General features: G+C 41.2%; 1 protein-coding gene across 4 annotated transcripts in view; it reads right to left on the reverse strand.

Moving 5' to 3' along the window:
* LOC144113581 (uncharacterized) overlaps positions 1–17,372 on the reverse strand; it is a 36,778-nt gene that overhangs the window by 11,259 nt on the left and 8,147 nt on the right. For all 4 annotated transcript variants that reach the window (XM_077646738.1, XM_077646739.1, XM_077646736.1 and 1 more), the window contains exon 2: positions 11,136–11,307. In XM_077646738.1, coding sequence (XP_077502864.1) covers positions 11,136–11,307 — 172 coding nt within the window. The remainder of the gene's footprint in view (positions 1–11,135; positions 11,308–17,372) is intronic.

The raw sequence follows: 17,372 nt of genomic DNA on the forward strand, positions 1-17,372 counted from the left end.
TCAGAAAAAGAAAAGCTCAGTACCTTGGATTCATCACATCAATGCTTAAACTGTCTTGTAAAGTGCACTCAGAATGCTTAAATATATAAAAAAAAATTATGGTCGCAGGCCAGGCCCTTTCTTTTATCTTGCATCCATGACTCTGATGCAAGAAAAAAAGTGCATGGTCGAACCAAATGACCTGAGAATGAGTGCAAACAACGAGTTAGCCAGGTGAATAAGTTAACATCATTAACAAAATGCTTTAAGAAAGCATTTTATGAGATAGAATCAAATGTCTTTGAATAATTTGAATAATTGCACCAATTGCCCTCTTGATCATAATGAAGTTCAAGGCAATTAATCTGATGAGCTACAGCCATTGAAAAACAGGAGTGAAAACTGTACTATGCATTAGATAAGCTATGCCCACTTAAGCAACTGTACAGTGTATATACAAATGATAAAGGAAATCAGCCTGTAGAAAGAGAGAAGTAACCTCACGATCTCTATACCAGAAAAGCTTTTGCATTTTACTATAGCAGTGAGACAGTGGATGCTCTCAACAGCTTTTTTTAGAGTGCAGTTGGATGCATGCAGGGTTCAAGCCGATGAGTAGGACTGACATCTGAATCAAAGCAGTCAGAGCTATTGTGGACTAATCTAATTACAGCCTTACAAGGGAAGTATTGATGGCAGGGGTGACCAAATATTGATATTTTCGAATATGAATATCAAGATAAAATGGTTTCAAATATTGAATTGAATATTATTCAGTATGAAAAAAATATTTCAGAAAAAGAAAAACAGGCAAATGTTGTTGCCCTTATTACTTCTTTCTTCATAATAGTTTATGGTCTTTCCAAATGAAACAAACAAAACTACTGATGATAAGCACCATAAAAAAACATGATGTTCACAGAAATATATGCTACTTGATTACTCAGCATAACAATATACCACATGTAATGCGGTCACGCAAGATCAGTAAAAGTGAAATCCATGAATCGACACATGAGTGGCAACTAAAGATAACATCATGGCTATTGAAACCTGATTATTTTATTTTATTTATTTGTTTGTCAAATACTGTCACAGCCCTTTGGTGCCCAAGACAAAAGTGGGTACAAGCAAAAAAAAACTAGTGACGTTCACAGCAGATTATAAATAAGGCTGTCCATGAAACAAAAAAATAAAAAAAACAAAATCAAACTAAGTAAGTAATAAATACTAGTTCTTTTCTGAGAACAGCAGAAAGGATTAACAATGGGTAGAAGAAAGTGCACATGTGCAAGCGAACACCCGTTGAAAAGAGCAAAGGAAAATTACAAAGTGCCACACACTGCAATGCAAAGCATTCAAACAAGAACCCTGACTGATGCATCAGTACGTGAAATGGGGTGCAATTTTAGCAAGCGTAATGCCACATAATCCATGACCTTTTACAGCACTATGTTCCATTCTGCTATGGTTCAAGGGAAGAAGAAAAAGCGACATGCATTAGTTCTAGTCTGAAACATCAAAATTGTTTCATTGTGTTTCCATCTAGTCTGCTTGGTTCTGTTAAACTGCATGTTCCCTAGAACGGTCCATCACTCATCCAACGCCCCCTAGTACAACACTTATCTAAAATGCTCATCCAATGAGAAAAAAAGGCTCTTTCGCCAAGCTAAAATGAGATGTAGCCCTAACTGATGATCAATATACAATCAGGTAGCAAAAAGCTACATAAACGCTCTGAAAACAGCAAAATTCAATTTCGTTAACACCACACTTCCTCTAATTAGTAGAAATCCGAAAAAATTTTGGGACATAGTAAAGAGCTCCAACGAATGATCGAACAATCATTCTGGTTGACAAATCTGGCAAAAAGGTCCCTGAAAATTTATCTCGTTCAATAGTCCATCAGCCACACAATACCCGTTTTTCCCTTGTGCTCACTTTTCCCCGATGGACCCCATTCCTTCTGATCACGCCAGAATCAGAGCTATCATTAGTCAACTGAAACAATCATCGTCATGCGGTGTCGATGGAGTCACATCAAAACTACTTCAGAACACTACAGAATACTGCTCTATTTTATTAAGCTTCATTTTTACCATATCACTTAACGAGAGCAGTCTACCCAAAGACTGGAAAACAGGCAAAGTTGCTCCTCTTTCCAAAACTGGCCACTCACACAAACCATCTAACTATCGCCCCATTTCCTTGACATCAATACCCTGCAAATTACTTGAGCACATAATCTTCACCAACCTTGTCAACTTTCTCGAATCAAAACGGTTTTTCCATCCCTTACAGCATAGTTCCGCAAATTATACTCGTGCGAAACACAGCTACTTACGTTCACCAATGATCTACATTCCTTTTTAGACTCAGTGTTCACTACTGATTGTGCGTTTCTAGATTTTTCTAAGGCTTTTGATAAGATTACTCATCAACTTCTTATACTAAAACCCAGTTGCCTTAACGTAGATCCTGTAGTACTTAAGTGTATAATCGCATTTCTTTCTAACCTCAACCAGTGTGTCACAGCTAACGATACCGACTCCCTTGAGGTACCCATCTAATCAGGAGTGCCTCAGGGCTTCATTGTCTTGGCTTCATTGTTTTTTCTTATTTATAATAATGACTTACCCAACTGTGTCTCTAGCTCTATTTGTCTTTTCACTGATGACTGTGTAATCTACTGTAAAATAATTATTGCTTTTGATGTGACATTACTCCAGACTGACTTAAATATTATCACTTCTTGGTGCTCTTTTGGCAGATGGAAATGAATGCTGCAAAATGCAAAACAATGCGAATTTCCCGTAGTCAATCATCCTGTCCCAGTTATTCTATTAATCATTCTCCACTTGACTCCGTTTCAACTTATAAGTACCTTGGAGTACACATTACGAATAACCTTTCCTGGGAGATTCATATTAACTACATAACATCCAAAGCCAATTGCATGCTTGGGTATCTAAAACGTAACTTTTGACTAGCTCCATCTTCACCGAAAAAACAGCTATACTACCTATGTCCGACCCAATCTAGAGTATTCTTCATCCATATGAGACTCTGGCCATGCATCACTGAATAAAACCTTGGAGAGTGTACAAAATCGCTCTGTTCGTTTTATCCTTAATAATTAGCACTGCACGGCAAGCGCCACTAACATGAAACAAAGTCTAAATTTGTCCCCTCTCACTGTCAGTCGCAAGATTTCTCTTATTTGCCTCTTCCATAAGATTTATCATCATAACGAGCAACTCAGATCGTGCCTGATCATAGATGCCGCTCATGTTTCTGCACGTGTCTATTATTGCTATAAAGTCACCATACTTCGCCAAAACACCATGGCGTATGCACATTCATTTCTACCAAAAACGTCCCGTGACTGGAACCACCTACCTGCTGCCCTCGTTGCTATCACCGACAACCACCGCTTTCATACTTCACTTACAACATATTCTGAAGTCCTTTTTTTTTCATTACTCGCACTTGGCATTTGTCATGTTCTGTATGACAGTTCCTTCATTTTTTTTAATACAATGATGTGAAAGCACCTAACTTTATGCTGCATTCTGTTCAACTAATCTATTGCGTATATGAAACCTACCCGCGCGCTTTGGATACATGCCATTTTTTGTTGTTTTTTGTTCGTTGTTGCTTTTATTTTCTTCTTTATTATTTTTTTCTGTTCTTAATGAAATTGCAGACCCCCCTACAATGCTTTTGTAAGCCCTGAAGGTAGGATACAAAAACAAACAAATAAATAAATAAGTAAATAAATAAATGTGTTAATATCCAATTTTGTGCTATCCTTGGTTATATTATAGAGCATTCGCAGCCAATGAATGTGTTGTTGCAATTCATATGTTGAAATACTGTTTCCTTCCCCGAGATAACTAACCGGTATATGTGCCTGCCACACACATTGTAGGTAAATCTCATCTCTGAACGCTTTTGATGGCATTAATGCCTGGCCCCAAACGACAGGCCCCAAACGATATTGAATATTTTATTAAGGGTCTTCTTAATGACATGTATGCCACGAGCATGGTTTCAGATGTCTAGTTTGCAATATGATGCTTAAGAGCCAGGACTTCTTTGAAGCTACCGAGACATTGCGTTTTATGAGAGAACTCGAGTTTAGTGTATAAATGATATGTATTCCAGGTATTTGAATGCAGCAACAGTTTTGCTGCGTGGTTTATTTTGTAAGTGTACATTAATATAATGGGTTCTTTTTACGAGTTATGGATATTTGGACACATTCAAGGTTATTTAGGTTCATGTGCCATGGAGAACATCAATTTTTAATTGAAGCCAAGAAATCATTCAAGATTAGTTGGTCTGCAGGTGCCTGAATCTTCAGGTACGCTATACAGTCATTGGCAAAAAAATGATGGATGATTTAGCGTGGTTAGGCCAAATGTAAATTAGGTGTGCTTGCACTTTTGTTTTCACTTTGGTTTTGGTTGAAGGCTTGGTTTAAGAGGGCAATGCAATAGTGGTGCATTCTAGATCCATTGTGCATGGATGGAAGTTGATGTAGACTGTGACATCCAAAGCTCAGTGAAAGAGATTGGGAGTTAAACACGCTGGATGTTTGGCTGTGTACTACAGTAGCCAGCAAAGCTGATCTGTTTCAAAATCCACTCGCGTTCACAGAGTGTTTTGCATAGTTAACTATAAAGCCTGCTCGCAGGTTGCCCATAACCCGGTGGGCAGGTTGCCACATGCTCACTGTGGCAGGTGGGCAACCTGCCAGAGGTTTCAGTCAGACAAACATCGGTGAAATCTGAGATTGGGGATTTTAGGGCTAGCTAGCATACTAAAAAATGACACCTGACTGGTGAATTAAACTGCTGGACATTAAGGTAAATAAATAGTTGATGTCAGGTGCAAAGGGAAGTTACCTATCTGAACATATACTGGTGGCACTGTGAAAGATACACTTCAATCCAGTTGCTGATTCGGTCATTCTTTAAAAGAAAGCAAAACTTTCATAATAAGCTGCTATGGAAAACCCGGTCAAGACCTTTTTTGAAGTTCAGAAAAACATCTCATTTGCTCATCTTTATCTAGTAGCTCCATAAATTCATTCATTGTGTGGTTAAGTTGAGTTACTATTGCCAGATCATGGTGAAACCCACGTTGAGCACTTGAAAACAATGTATTAACTTTGCTGCAAAAGCGGAATAAGGAGGCTGGTCTATAGTTCTAAGTTTATCGCCTGATTTATGAACAGGTGCTACCTTAGCCGTTTTGGAATCTCTGGGAATTTCTACTTTTAACAAACTTTCATTAAATATAGCGTAAAGGTACTTCACACAACACTCTGTGTATCTGTGAAGGAACATGTTTGGCAGGGACTCCGGAACTTTTATTGGAGTGGGGGGGGGGGGGGGGGGAAGGGGTGGCAAGGCTTTGAGTTTATTTTGCTATTTATGTATTTCATGTTTTATTTTATTTTCATTAAACTATATTTGCATTTTTCTTATTTTGCACTGTTGAAAGGCGTATTTGTTATTGCTGTTAAGATCAGGGCCCAAGCCCTAAAGAAATTTTCACGAGGCCCCTGACCCAAACTAGCCCACAAACATGAGCCTCGACAATGCACAGGAAGTCTAAATTGAAATGGGCAGCTTTATAAGCATGCACACACAAGGAGTGATCGACTTCATCAGAAAAGTATGCGTGCAGTCTGTTTAAATTCTGCGAACCATGCTCATGAACAAAGGTCATGAACATGAGTGGTTTAGGTTACCCAAACAAGATGCTTTATGAAGCCATGATGCCAATAAGCTCAGCCCCGCTGTGCTTTACATTAATAACATCCTAGAATTAGAGCGTTTTGTCACAAACTTGATCCTAGTGCTAGCAATTGCAGACAGGGAGGGGGGGGGGGGGGGGGGCACTGCCTTTTCTAAAGAATGTCGGGGGGGGGGGGGGGGGCAACTTCCACTCTTGCCCCCACTGTTCTATAGTTCCTGATATTTAGTAAGCTATCTGGACCTGTAGAATTCTTAAAGTGTTTAGGTTCAGCGCTGCCAAAAATACACCTTGGTCACTGATAGTGAGATTTGGTACTTCAAATGCAGTCTGTTCAAATACAGTGACTTAATGACTACAAGGAAGATAAATGAATGAAAAGCAGTCATTGAAAGTAGGAGCTATGCAGTAATCAGTTTCTACAGAGTTATTAATGCTTAATTTCGTTACTGGTTCAATTTGAAGAAAACTGCATACGGACCTTGCACAGCGAGTATTTTTGACAATTTAACCCTTGAGGGAAGTTCACTGTGCAGGAGGTGAAGCTTACCCTTATCATTTTAGTGCCCGAGTGTGACATTTAATGCGGCACTTCAAGTGTAGGATGTCAGATGTGATCCATGAGTTTCGCCTTGTTTGCTTTATGTGGTTTTTGCCATATATATTTCGATGCACTTGTATGATACTCTAAAACAAAAATCCATCATTGATTAACACTTGCAGTGCTAGCTGCTTGTTTGTGCATAACAGTGTCAAAGTTTTGCTCCAAAAAATCTAGAATGCTTAGGTCTTAGACATATTAAAGTTGAAAAATGTTTTTGTGGTCTTTTGGATCGCTGAGTCCATGTGGCTCGTGAAAAGAACAGTTCTGTGGTTCAATATTCTGGCTATAGCAGCTATTGAGCCTAGTTCAACAATTTTGTTGAAAGTTAAGACAAGATCAAGTAGTGAACTGGCACTGGGAGTTGTGCATGTGGGTATTTCTATGGCTTACTTTAAATTAAAATAAAATGCAATGTCTAGTATGAATTTCGAATGGTGACAAGACATGACACTTTGGGCCCGCTCCAGTTGATTTTGGGAACTTTAAAATTCTCACATTGGACAATATGAATGTAACGCTTGCAGTGCAGCATGAAATCATGCAAAGATTTCAGTGCAGGGACATCAGCACTTGGCAGCCTGCAGACTGCACCAATTAGAATAGTACAACATAAGTGCACAACTAACCAAAGTATTTCAACATTTGTGGTATGCAATATCGCATGCATTTGTGGTATGTGATGGCTGAAGTTCGCGATACAACTAAAGGTGGGCCAAGAAAATTCTGGAACCACATAAACTGGCTGGGTAAAAAGGATCAAAGAAAGCAGGAACGAATTCAAGGTGCCAAGGGAAAATGTTTAAAGGGAGGCGATGCTGTGAACTGGATTACCTCAGTTATAGCTGAGTCATTTAGGAATAGGGCCACCGCGGTGGCTGAGTGGTTATGGCGCTCGGCTGCTGGCCCGAAAGATGCGGGTTCGATCCCGGCCGCGGCGGTCGAATTTTGATGGAGGCGAAATTGTAGAGGCCCGTGTACTGTGCGATGTCAGTGCACGATAAAGAACACCAGGTGGTAGAAATTTCCGGAGCCCTTCACTACGGCATCCCTCATAGTCTGAGTCACTTTGTGACGTTAAACTCGCATAAACCAAAACCATTTAGGAGCGACGATAGGGTAATCTCCCCAAATGAGGGAGCAACACAGGACAGCATGATAGAAAGGAGTTTAGAACTGACCACCAATCTTGACTGAAAAAAGGCGGAAGCAAATATTCCTAAATGTACATCCACAGGGATAGATGAAATTGCAATCAAGATGATTAATGAACTTGGTCCAACAAGCAAGGAAATGTTAAAAGATTGGAAACAGTTATAACAAATAAGCAAATTCCGAACAGCTGGTGACAGAGTAACATGAATTTATTGATAAAGAAAAAGCAGATAGGATGCAAATAAAATCCTTCAGGCCAATTACGGTAACATCTGTTATATACATACATGCTGGCAATGCAGGTGGTGAAATTAAAAATGCAGTCATCGGTAGAAAGTAATAAGATACTCTGAGAATTTCAGAACAGGTTCAGAAGTGGTAGGTGCTTAGATGATAGCCTGTCTGTGCTTACCCAATGCATAAAAATAGTTAAAATGGAAAACAGACCTCTGAATTTAGCCTTCCTGGATGACAACATAAACAGGGAACTCCTGTGGAACATACTAAAAGATGAACGTATCAGTCATGACGAAATAATTGATTCCTTAGAAAATATACTGAGATAATAAAGTCGAAATTACATGAGAAAGGATAAGAACAACTGTGTAGGTACACTAAAGATTAATACAAGGTTATCCTCTATTATCGCTGCTGTTCATGCTTTCATGGAAAGAAGGCTAAAAGAAAGTAATTTAGGTTATAATCTGTTGTACAGTATAGGCGGAGACGTCGTATAGCAGTGGCTCCCCGATTTAATGTATAATCTGTTGTACAGTATAGGCGGAGACGTCGTAGAGCAGTGGCTCCCCGATTTAATGTATGCAGACGCTACAGTACTGTTAGTGGACAGCCAGGAAGATTTGCAAACTCTGGTTATTTCTTGTGGAGATGAAGGAGATGCTCTAGGCTTCAGTTTTAGTGCAATTAGGTCAGGTCTGATGATTTTCAATGATTGAAATGATCAGGTGCTTACAATACAAGGCCATGAAATACCCAGTGTGGCAGAGCACCAATTTCTTGGGGTATGGGTAGGACAGATACACACGGAAGAACACAAACACAATGTTAGGGCGAAAAGTTGCCATGATAATGAAACATAGGGCATTATAGGTGTACAACAAATATGAAGTACTGAGAGGTATTTGGAAAGGAAAAATGGTGTCAGGGCTTACTTTCGGGAATGTGGTTTTGTGCCTAAGGGCAGACGTTCAGCTGAGATTAAAAATAAATCAAAGAGGTGTTGGAAGATTAGCACTAAGTGCCCATGGCAAAACCACAAATGAAGTGGTACAGGGGATATGGGCTGGGTATCGTTCGAAGGATGGGAAGCTTAGAGTAAAATATTATATGAAGAATGTTTGAGGAAACTGGATGATAAAAGGTGGCCAGCTAAGGTATTTAAATACTTATACAAAAAGAGCTTTGTCGTATGCTTAGCTGATCACAAAGCTTATTCCGTGTAAGCATTTATAATTTATCATGTATATCATCATTTATCATGTATAATCATTTATTATGTATCATGTATATCATTTCATGTATAAGAATGATAATTGAGTTAGACAGGCAGAGCAGAACGGTAGGTCTTAAAATTAACATGCAGAAAACCAAAGTAATGTTCAACAGTCTTGCAAGGAAACAGCAGTTCATAATTAGTAGCGAGGTGCTGGAAGTGGTATGGGAATATGTCGACTTAAGGCGGTAGTGGCTGCTGATCTATATCATGAGAGGGAAATAACTAGAAGAATAAGAATGGTGTGGAGAGCATATGGCGGGTTCTCTCAGATCATGAATGGCAGTTTGTCAGTATCTCTCAAGAGAAAAGTATACAACAGCTGTATCTTGCTGGTACTCACCTACTCAGTTAGGTATTACCAACTATAAAAAAAAGGACTCGTAACAATAAAACTAATGCAGACTTGTTTAGAGTGAATCTGGTAATAATAACAAAGTGAAACATAATCAACATTTCAATTTCTGTATCAGAGAAGCTGACCTTCAAAAGTGCAGTATTTCTATAAATGAAGTACTTGGTGACATTAAATTTTCATCCAAAGTACAGTCGTGGACAGTCTGCAGGATGCGGATTCATGGAAAAACATTTATTTCTGCACTGCGTCACAAGCCATGTGAGCTGGTATTTCTTCAAGTAGATGTAATATGCATGTGTTTCCTCATGCATCTGTGGCCCACACTGATGTTCTTTGCCTGACCAAGCAGAAATGAACTATGTGCCATGAATTTGCATCCTGCAAACTTTTGTCCATGACTGTATATCTGCATTCAAATATGTATGTTGTTTAAAGCACTAAAGAAAAAGCATGAGATTCAACATTACTGTGGCATAAGTGCTTCATTTGACCATGTCTTGCATGTACCATGTACAAGCATTTATACTTTTACTCTCCCCTTATTTTTTCAATGTTTGGAGGATTTCGTTCAGAGTGAAGTAAAAAAATGTCAAAATATCCTTTTTTCTTGTCTGGGACTGTATATTTAGGTGCTTAACTGGACACAAAACTGCTTCCCAATTTAAAATTTTCACATATCTTCACTAGTTCAAAGGTTTAATTGCTTTACGTAGAACATAGAACTTACAAAAAAGCAGACTATTTTTGCTGCCTGAGGTGTAGCCTCCCTTTGAAAGGTACACTATGCAGGTATGCAGGGCAGAGCGCACCCTTCTGTTTGCAGCTGCATGCTTAGACTTCAAGAAAATGAAGCTTTTTTGCAGCCCTCATGCCGCAAAACTTCTGTGGACATATATATTACATATACACACATACCATACATCTAGGAAACAGCAAAAAAAAAAAGAGAACGACGGCACAACAGATGAGACCGGCGGGGCTAGCGCCAGTCTTGTGTAATCCTTGTCCTTTTGCGCTATGTTTTCAAGAAACACAAACCACTAGCCCAAACCAAAACTTTAGTTGCAAATATATATATATATATATATATATATATATATATATATATATATATATATATATATATATATATATATATATATATATATATATATATATATATATATATATATATATATAGTCAAAACACATACACAAATAAAATTGCACATATATAGCAGCCAACAGTTTATGAAACCAAGGAAAGCATAGTTTTTTTTTAGGGAAAGGAACTGAGCCCTTTGCTAAACAGATAACAGTAAGTGGTCTGTACTTTAGAGCTCTTTTTTTCAGAGATTGCTGGGTTTTTGTTACTTCCTTAAGAGCCCCATCCCTATCACTTTTATTGCTGCATGCTCATTTCATTTTGCACGCATGCACACACGCACGTGCAGAACACTGCGTCCACGAGGAAGGAAGTTTGCCTACTGCATTTGCCCTCAATATATTAAAGCAGTTGCTTGAAGCAGTTAAGGCCAAAGGTAACAACGGCCCGATGGCAGCTTATTGCTTGAAGTCAGGGAGCCTTTATTGCGTGCATGCGCGCAGCTCTGTGTACACTGTCAGCAGAACTGCTGATGTCTGAACTGTCACTGTTTTTCTTGCTTTTTTTTTCTGGCTGCCTGGTGTCATTTTGAGAGCTACCAGGACGCACAACACGCATGAATTGTGCACGTGCAAGCTATCCCCACAAGTACACGAGCATGGCGCAGTGCGCGCGTCACCTGGAAAATATCCCGGTCCATCAAGGAGAGAGTTGTTGGCTCGATCCTGAGTCGGAATGTGCCGTCCTTGGGACTGCTCCATTTGATGTCCTTTTCGAAATAGTAGCCAAGCAGTCGTGGAACAAGGAAGTCATGGAAGATATGTGAGCACTTCTGGCGTTCCTTGTTGGTGCTGCACAAGCAAATGGTGCGCCGCCGAGATCAAACAAAGCACAACATGGCTGGAGGCATCTTTTCTCGCAACGACTCAAACGAATGGAACAAGCGCATGCTCGCATTGCCTGGCGAGATGTCAAGACCGCGTTTGGGCAAGCTGCACGTGCAACTGCGCTGACTGACGATCGAAAGCGGTTGAATTTTTGATGCGGGAAATACAGATGCAGTTAATGTGTTTTATTATGTAAAAGATGTTGACACGATTCCCATGACGATATCACGCGCAGCGACCCCATTTTATCAATGTGCAATGTGGGAAAGCCAACTTAAACTTTCAAAACAGTTATCAGGAGTTTTAAAAACTGCTCTCGGCTTCAGTGTTGACGGCCTACAATTTTGCAATATAACTTTGCACTTTAAAACATGAAATAAAAAGGTGATTAGTTAATTGTAGTTAGCCGTCTTTTAATTCAACTTTATCCCGTACAGCTGTCTTGCCATGCAATCTACGGGCACAGATTGTACTGATGGCTTAAAAAAAAAATCGACGATTTAGCGCGGTTAGACCAGATGCAAATTAGACGCGCTAGCATTTCAGTGTTCATTCTCTCAATTATCATTTTCTATCTTACATTTCATAGATCCCTGAAAGTCCTCATACCACTCCTGGCGCAGTCGTGCAGTGGTTAAGCGATGCACCACTGGCTTGCGATGGCAGGTGTTGCCACCGGTGCTGCTGGTGAAATCCCGAGCAACCTCTCGCGACTAGTCATTAATTGAACTGTCACCTGCCATGGTACATACAATGGCTAAGCGGCTGAGTGGAAGCTCTAGTGTTAGGGCACTGAAAAATCTGTTGAGACTTACATAAAAAAAAACTACGTATTTTTTAGTACACCCATTTCTTTATTTTCTTTTGGTACACCCATTTCTTTTTTCTTTTAACGAAAACAGTAAGCTGAAAATGTGTAACAACTGAAATCGACACAGAAGCTGGACAGTAAAAAATCCTCCTGTATATATACATTTTTTTTTTGCCACCAATCCAACATAAGCGTTTCATTGCACCCGTGTAGTACATTAGTAGGTCAGGGCCGGAGGAGCTTTTCAAAAGTAGCTGGTAGCAGTGCACATATATAGTATTCTAGAGGGCATCGAGTACTCGTATTTTGGATGCGTTGCACGAGTAACATGCCCAGCTTCCATTAATGTTGAGGTCATATTACTGGGAAACAGACTAGGCACGTGATAATTACCCTGCACTATAAACATTGACATATTACACGAGCGTGCACCTGCAGACAGGACACCTAGGCCGGGGTCCACATCCCTTGTGTGACACTTTGGCATTGCTGCCAACAGAAACATCTACAAATTCTCCTGTGTGCTTTCACATTTAAATTGGCAGCTACAGTATCGACACCCTAACGGGTACGGACAAAGTCTCTAGTTGGCACACATGCAAACCAAGCATGAAAATGGATGCACATTACAGCACCACATTTACGTGCAGAAACAGCAACTGTCAATATTATAGCGATCTTTATTGCACCGAAAACTCAACTCATCACATGCTGTGTTTTGCTATGAATAGCTACGAGACCACTGCATAAGTTCATTGAACAATAAAGGTCACATGACTTATATGGCACAACGCTCACACAGCAACACATACAACAAAAACTTCGGTACAGTGTGGCATAGTGCAGTTAGAAATATTGAAGCGGGTAGACGACATTGAGCGAGTGAACGAGTGGACGAAGATGACAACGAAGTTCTGGCTGTGTTCTGAGTGCCGCTCGTAGCTATTACTTCACTTGTGTACATAGCTATAAATGTATTCTTTCCCGCAACAATATCTACGCCATGCACAGTTAAAGGCGCTAAAGCGCAATGCAGAACGATGGAAAGCCCCCTCCCCACACACGCGTCGCCCCCTGTAAAATGTTGAGAGGCAAGGCACACCGTAATTGAGGGCTCTGGATTAATTTAACCCTTTCCCTCCCGATGATGAGTATACACGTCATGAAATTTTGCGCCAGTGTAACCGATGACGACTATAGTCATCGTGCACAAAATTTGCTCACACAGCGAACCAATGACGACTACTGTATACTCGTCCTATTGCATCTAGCTGTGATTTCTGACACTAGATGGCCACACTTGTCCACGTTTTTCCATTTGTGTGTTGTCTGTCGTCATATTCCCGCCTTCGATAGCAGCACGCGAAACATGGCTGCCCCTGTGCCGCACGTGACTGAAAGCACACACAAAAGAAAGTATTTTGACGACTCCACATCAGATGAGAGTTCAGTAGAGTTGTGCTCGGAAATAGAAAGTGACCTGTTGTCATCCGAGGACTCTGACGACGAAGATTCTTTGGATAGACCGGAGGACCTTGCGGCTGCCTGTGAGTGGCGCCCGATAGATTTGTCAAATCCGCCTGCTGCACTGCCGCGTTTCCCGTTCTCTCAAACACCTGGGATAACTGAAGTTCCGCCTGACCCTGAAGGTATAGTGGTGTGGTTTGAACTTTTTTTTGATGAGGAAATTTTCGACATAATTGTGACTGAAACAAACCGGCATGCCAGAAAGTTATTTCGATTCAACTGAAATTCACCATTGAGGGAGGTCGACAAGAGATGGAAGTGTTTCTGGCTCTTGTGATTTTGCAAGGCATCATTGTAAAACCACAGATTCATCTATACTGGTCAAAGAAGGAAATTCTGAGTACGGCAATATTTGGAGAGGTAATGAGCCGAAACCGCATTCAAATGCTCATGCGTTTACTTTGTGAATAATGAAGAGGAGATAGATGAGACAACCCATCCAAATCCGAAGGCATGAAGGCTATGGCCAGTACTTCAGAAGCTGAATGGCAAGTTTCGCTCTGAATATGTACCTGAACAAGATGTTTCTGTTGACAAAAGCCTCTTGTTCTTCAAAGGTAGACTTGGGTGGAAGCAATACATGCCTCTGAAATGAGCCAGGTTCGGGCCGAAATTTTTCCTCCTCAGTAAGTCTAGCTCTGGTTACATTTGTAATATGATACTCTACACGGGCAAAGGTTCAGTGCCGCAAGACAATGCAATGGCGATGGGAACCAAGGTTGTCATGTCATTGATGGAGCAGTTTCTCGACATGGGCTATACCGTGACTGTGGACAATTACTACAACTCTCCAGAGTTGGCAGATTCATTGATCAAGCAAAGAACATGTTTTCAGGACAGACCGGCCCATGCGGAAGAGTATGCCTCCATTGAGAAAACAAAAGCCCCGAGAGGGTGAAATAGTTGCTTATCAGCGCGGTGTCTTGCCATGCAATGGCAAGACAAGAAGACGGTGACTTTCCCGAGTACTGTCCATGCTGCGACAATGGAGGAGGTTGTTAACAAAAAGAATGAAGTGAAGTCAAAGCCAACAATTGCATTAGATTACAACAACACCATGGGTGGTGTGGACAAATGCGATCAGAATTTATCGTATTACCCTGCCACCAGAAATGGCCTACTACAAGAAAATCTTTTGGCACCTCATGGACATGGCAATTTTCAATGCTTTTCTTCTATACCAGAAGTCTGGAGGAAAAGACACGCATCTTGATTTTTGTGTCAAACTTATGGAATAACTACTCAGGAAAAACCTGGATGAAGAGAGGAGGCCAAAGCAAAGAAAATGCTCAAGAAGCGACTTGCTGAGGTTGCAAGGAAGATATTTCCCCGCAAGAATCCCCCCCACAGAAAAGAAAGCAACACCAACGCGGAGATGTGTAGTGTGCTACCAGTTGGGCGGAAAAGGTGCTTCAGAGAAGAAAAGGAAACGCAATACTAGTGCAAACAGTGTGGAGCTGGCCTATGTGCCGTGCCTTGCTTTGAAAAGTACCACACCAAGGTGTCCTGTGCTTTAGGAGCTGCGGAAAAGCAGCCGCTATTCATGTGCATGTTTTTCGTGCGTTCACAAATTTTCTTCATATTCATTTTTGATGCTGTATCGATACACTGCAAGATGCTATGCACTGCGGCCATGCAGTGAAGCCTTCTTTAAACAATTTATTTAAGCAGTTTGAGTAATAAAGAATCCTTACTGCTTACAAAGAATGATGCCCTTTTATTCAGAAAAAAAAAGCTATATGAAATCAATGGAAAAAAAATTCCGGTAAATTTGGCACAATTTTCATTTTGCACGGTAGGGAAAGGGTTAAACCGTCTGTGGTTTTCTAATGTGCACTGACATTGCACAGCAAACGCCTCCCCAAGGGGCGAGACGAGCTCGGCGGGATGTCGGCCTTACATAGGCATGCCAATCAGAACTGCATGGCCCACCTTGCTGAAATACCCTGGGCCGAGGTTGGGGATTGACATCGGCCTCCCAGAGGCCGACTTCATCGGCCCAACGCATCTTGCAGGCTTCCCGAAGTAGGACCGAGCAGGAGCCTGTACACAACCGAGACCAAATTTTAATTGTTTGCTAAGTGGCCCAATATCATGTGCCAGCCGAAGTAAGAACCAATCACTTTGAGACCTCTGGCCATCCATACGCCAACATTGCCCCGGTAACCGATAGCAAGCTGTATTAATGCAGCTTTGTCTTGGATCCTTCTCCTTTTTACTGTTGTAAACGAGAGCTTCCCAGGGAATAATAAGCAGTCGCTACACACCCGTGTCCAATTGGCCTGCCGCTGGCTCATGGCTTACTCGACACTGAATGTCATTCAATATCGAGCGAGCCCCGAGACAGCTGGAGGCGAATGTGTAGGAACTGCTTAATATTCACCGCAAATCTTTGCCACTTGCTTCAGTGCATAAGAGCTGCAAAAAACAAAGAACCACGCAGGGCGAACGTCTATGTAAGTATAAAAGTTTTATTGCATGAATACATCACTGTTGTGCGCCATTTTGATTTATGTAGGTACTGAACTCATAATGGTAATAATCTTTCACTCCATCACTTCGTTTACTCTGCACAAGCTGCAAGTGCGATTTTTCACACCGCACAGTAAGAATTAAACCTTCTTTGGTTTATGGGGGTTTAACGTACCAAAGAAACTCGGGCTATGAGGGACGGTGTAGTGAAGGGCTCCGGAATTATCGACCTGGGGTTCTTTAACGTGCACTGACATCGCACAGTACGCGGGCCTCTATGAATTTTGCCTCCATCGAAATTCGACAGCTGGGATCGAGCCAGTGTCTTTCGGGGCAGCAGCCGCGCGCCATAACCACTGAGCCACTGCGGCGGCCTCAACTTTCTTTGTACATGAGCGTCGAAAGCCAGACAAAACAAGGTGAAGGAGTAAGCACATGCGAACATGCCAATCTAGTTTATATCTCGTCTGCAGCAAAATCATCATCAGCCTGACTACACCTACTACAAGGCAAAGGCCTCTCCCATGTCTCTCCAATTAACCCTGCCCTTTGCCAGCTGCGCCCACCCTATGCCTGCAAACTTCGTAATCTCATCCGCCCACCTAACCTTCTGCCACCCCTGCTACGCTTGCCTTCTCTTGGAATCCATTCCGTTACCCTTAAGGACCAGCGGTTATCTTGCCTTCGCAGTACATGCCCTGCCCATTTCTTCCTCTTGATGTCGACTAGGATGTCATTAACATGCGTTTGTTCCCTCACCCGCTCTGCCCGCTTCTGGTCTCTTAACATTACACCTATCATTTCCCTTTCCATGGCTCGCTGTGTTGTCCTTAACTTAAGCTGAACCCTTTTCGTTAGCCGCCACGTTTCTGCCCGTAGGTGAGTACCGATAAGATACAGCTGTTGTACACTTGTAAAAGCCAAATATTTGAATAGTTATACCTTTATTATCATTTCGCATAGTTGCCTTTCACATGATGGCCTGAGTTCCCTATGTGCCATAAAACCCAACACAACGCACAGTTGTCTTACTCATTTTCAGTAGCCTAATGGAGCCTGAGTTAATTTATTTCTTCTGGTACCTACGCTTCGACAGTAAACAAAGCAGTGGGAGGATAACAACCACCGTATATCTTGTGCGCAAAGAGAAATAACCATGAATGGGCCAAAATTCTATGCCAGAAAAAAATGCATGTGTTACATGCAATGTACCCGCAGT

The sequence above is a fragment of the Amblyomma americanum genome, chromosome 1 (assembly GCF_052857255.1).
Source record: "Amblyomma americanum isolate KBUSLIRL-KWMA chromosome 1, ASM5285725v1, whole genome shotgun sequence".
Lineage (NCBI taxonomy): Eukaryota > Metazoa > Arthropoda > Arachnida > Ixodida > Ixodidae > Amblyomma > Amblyomma americanum.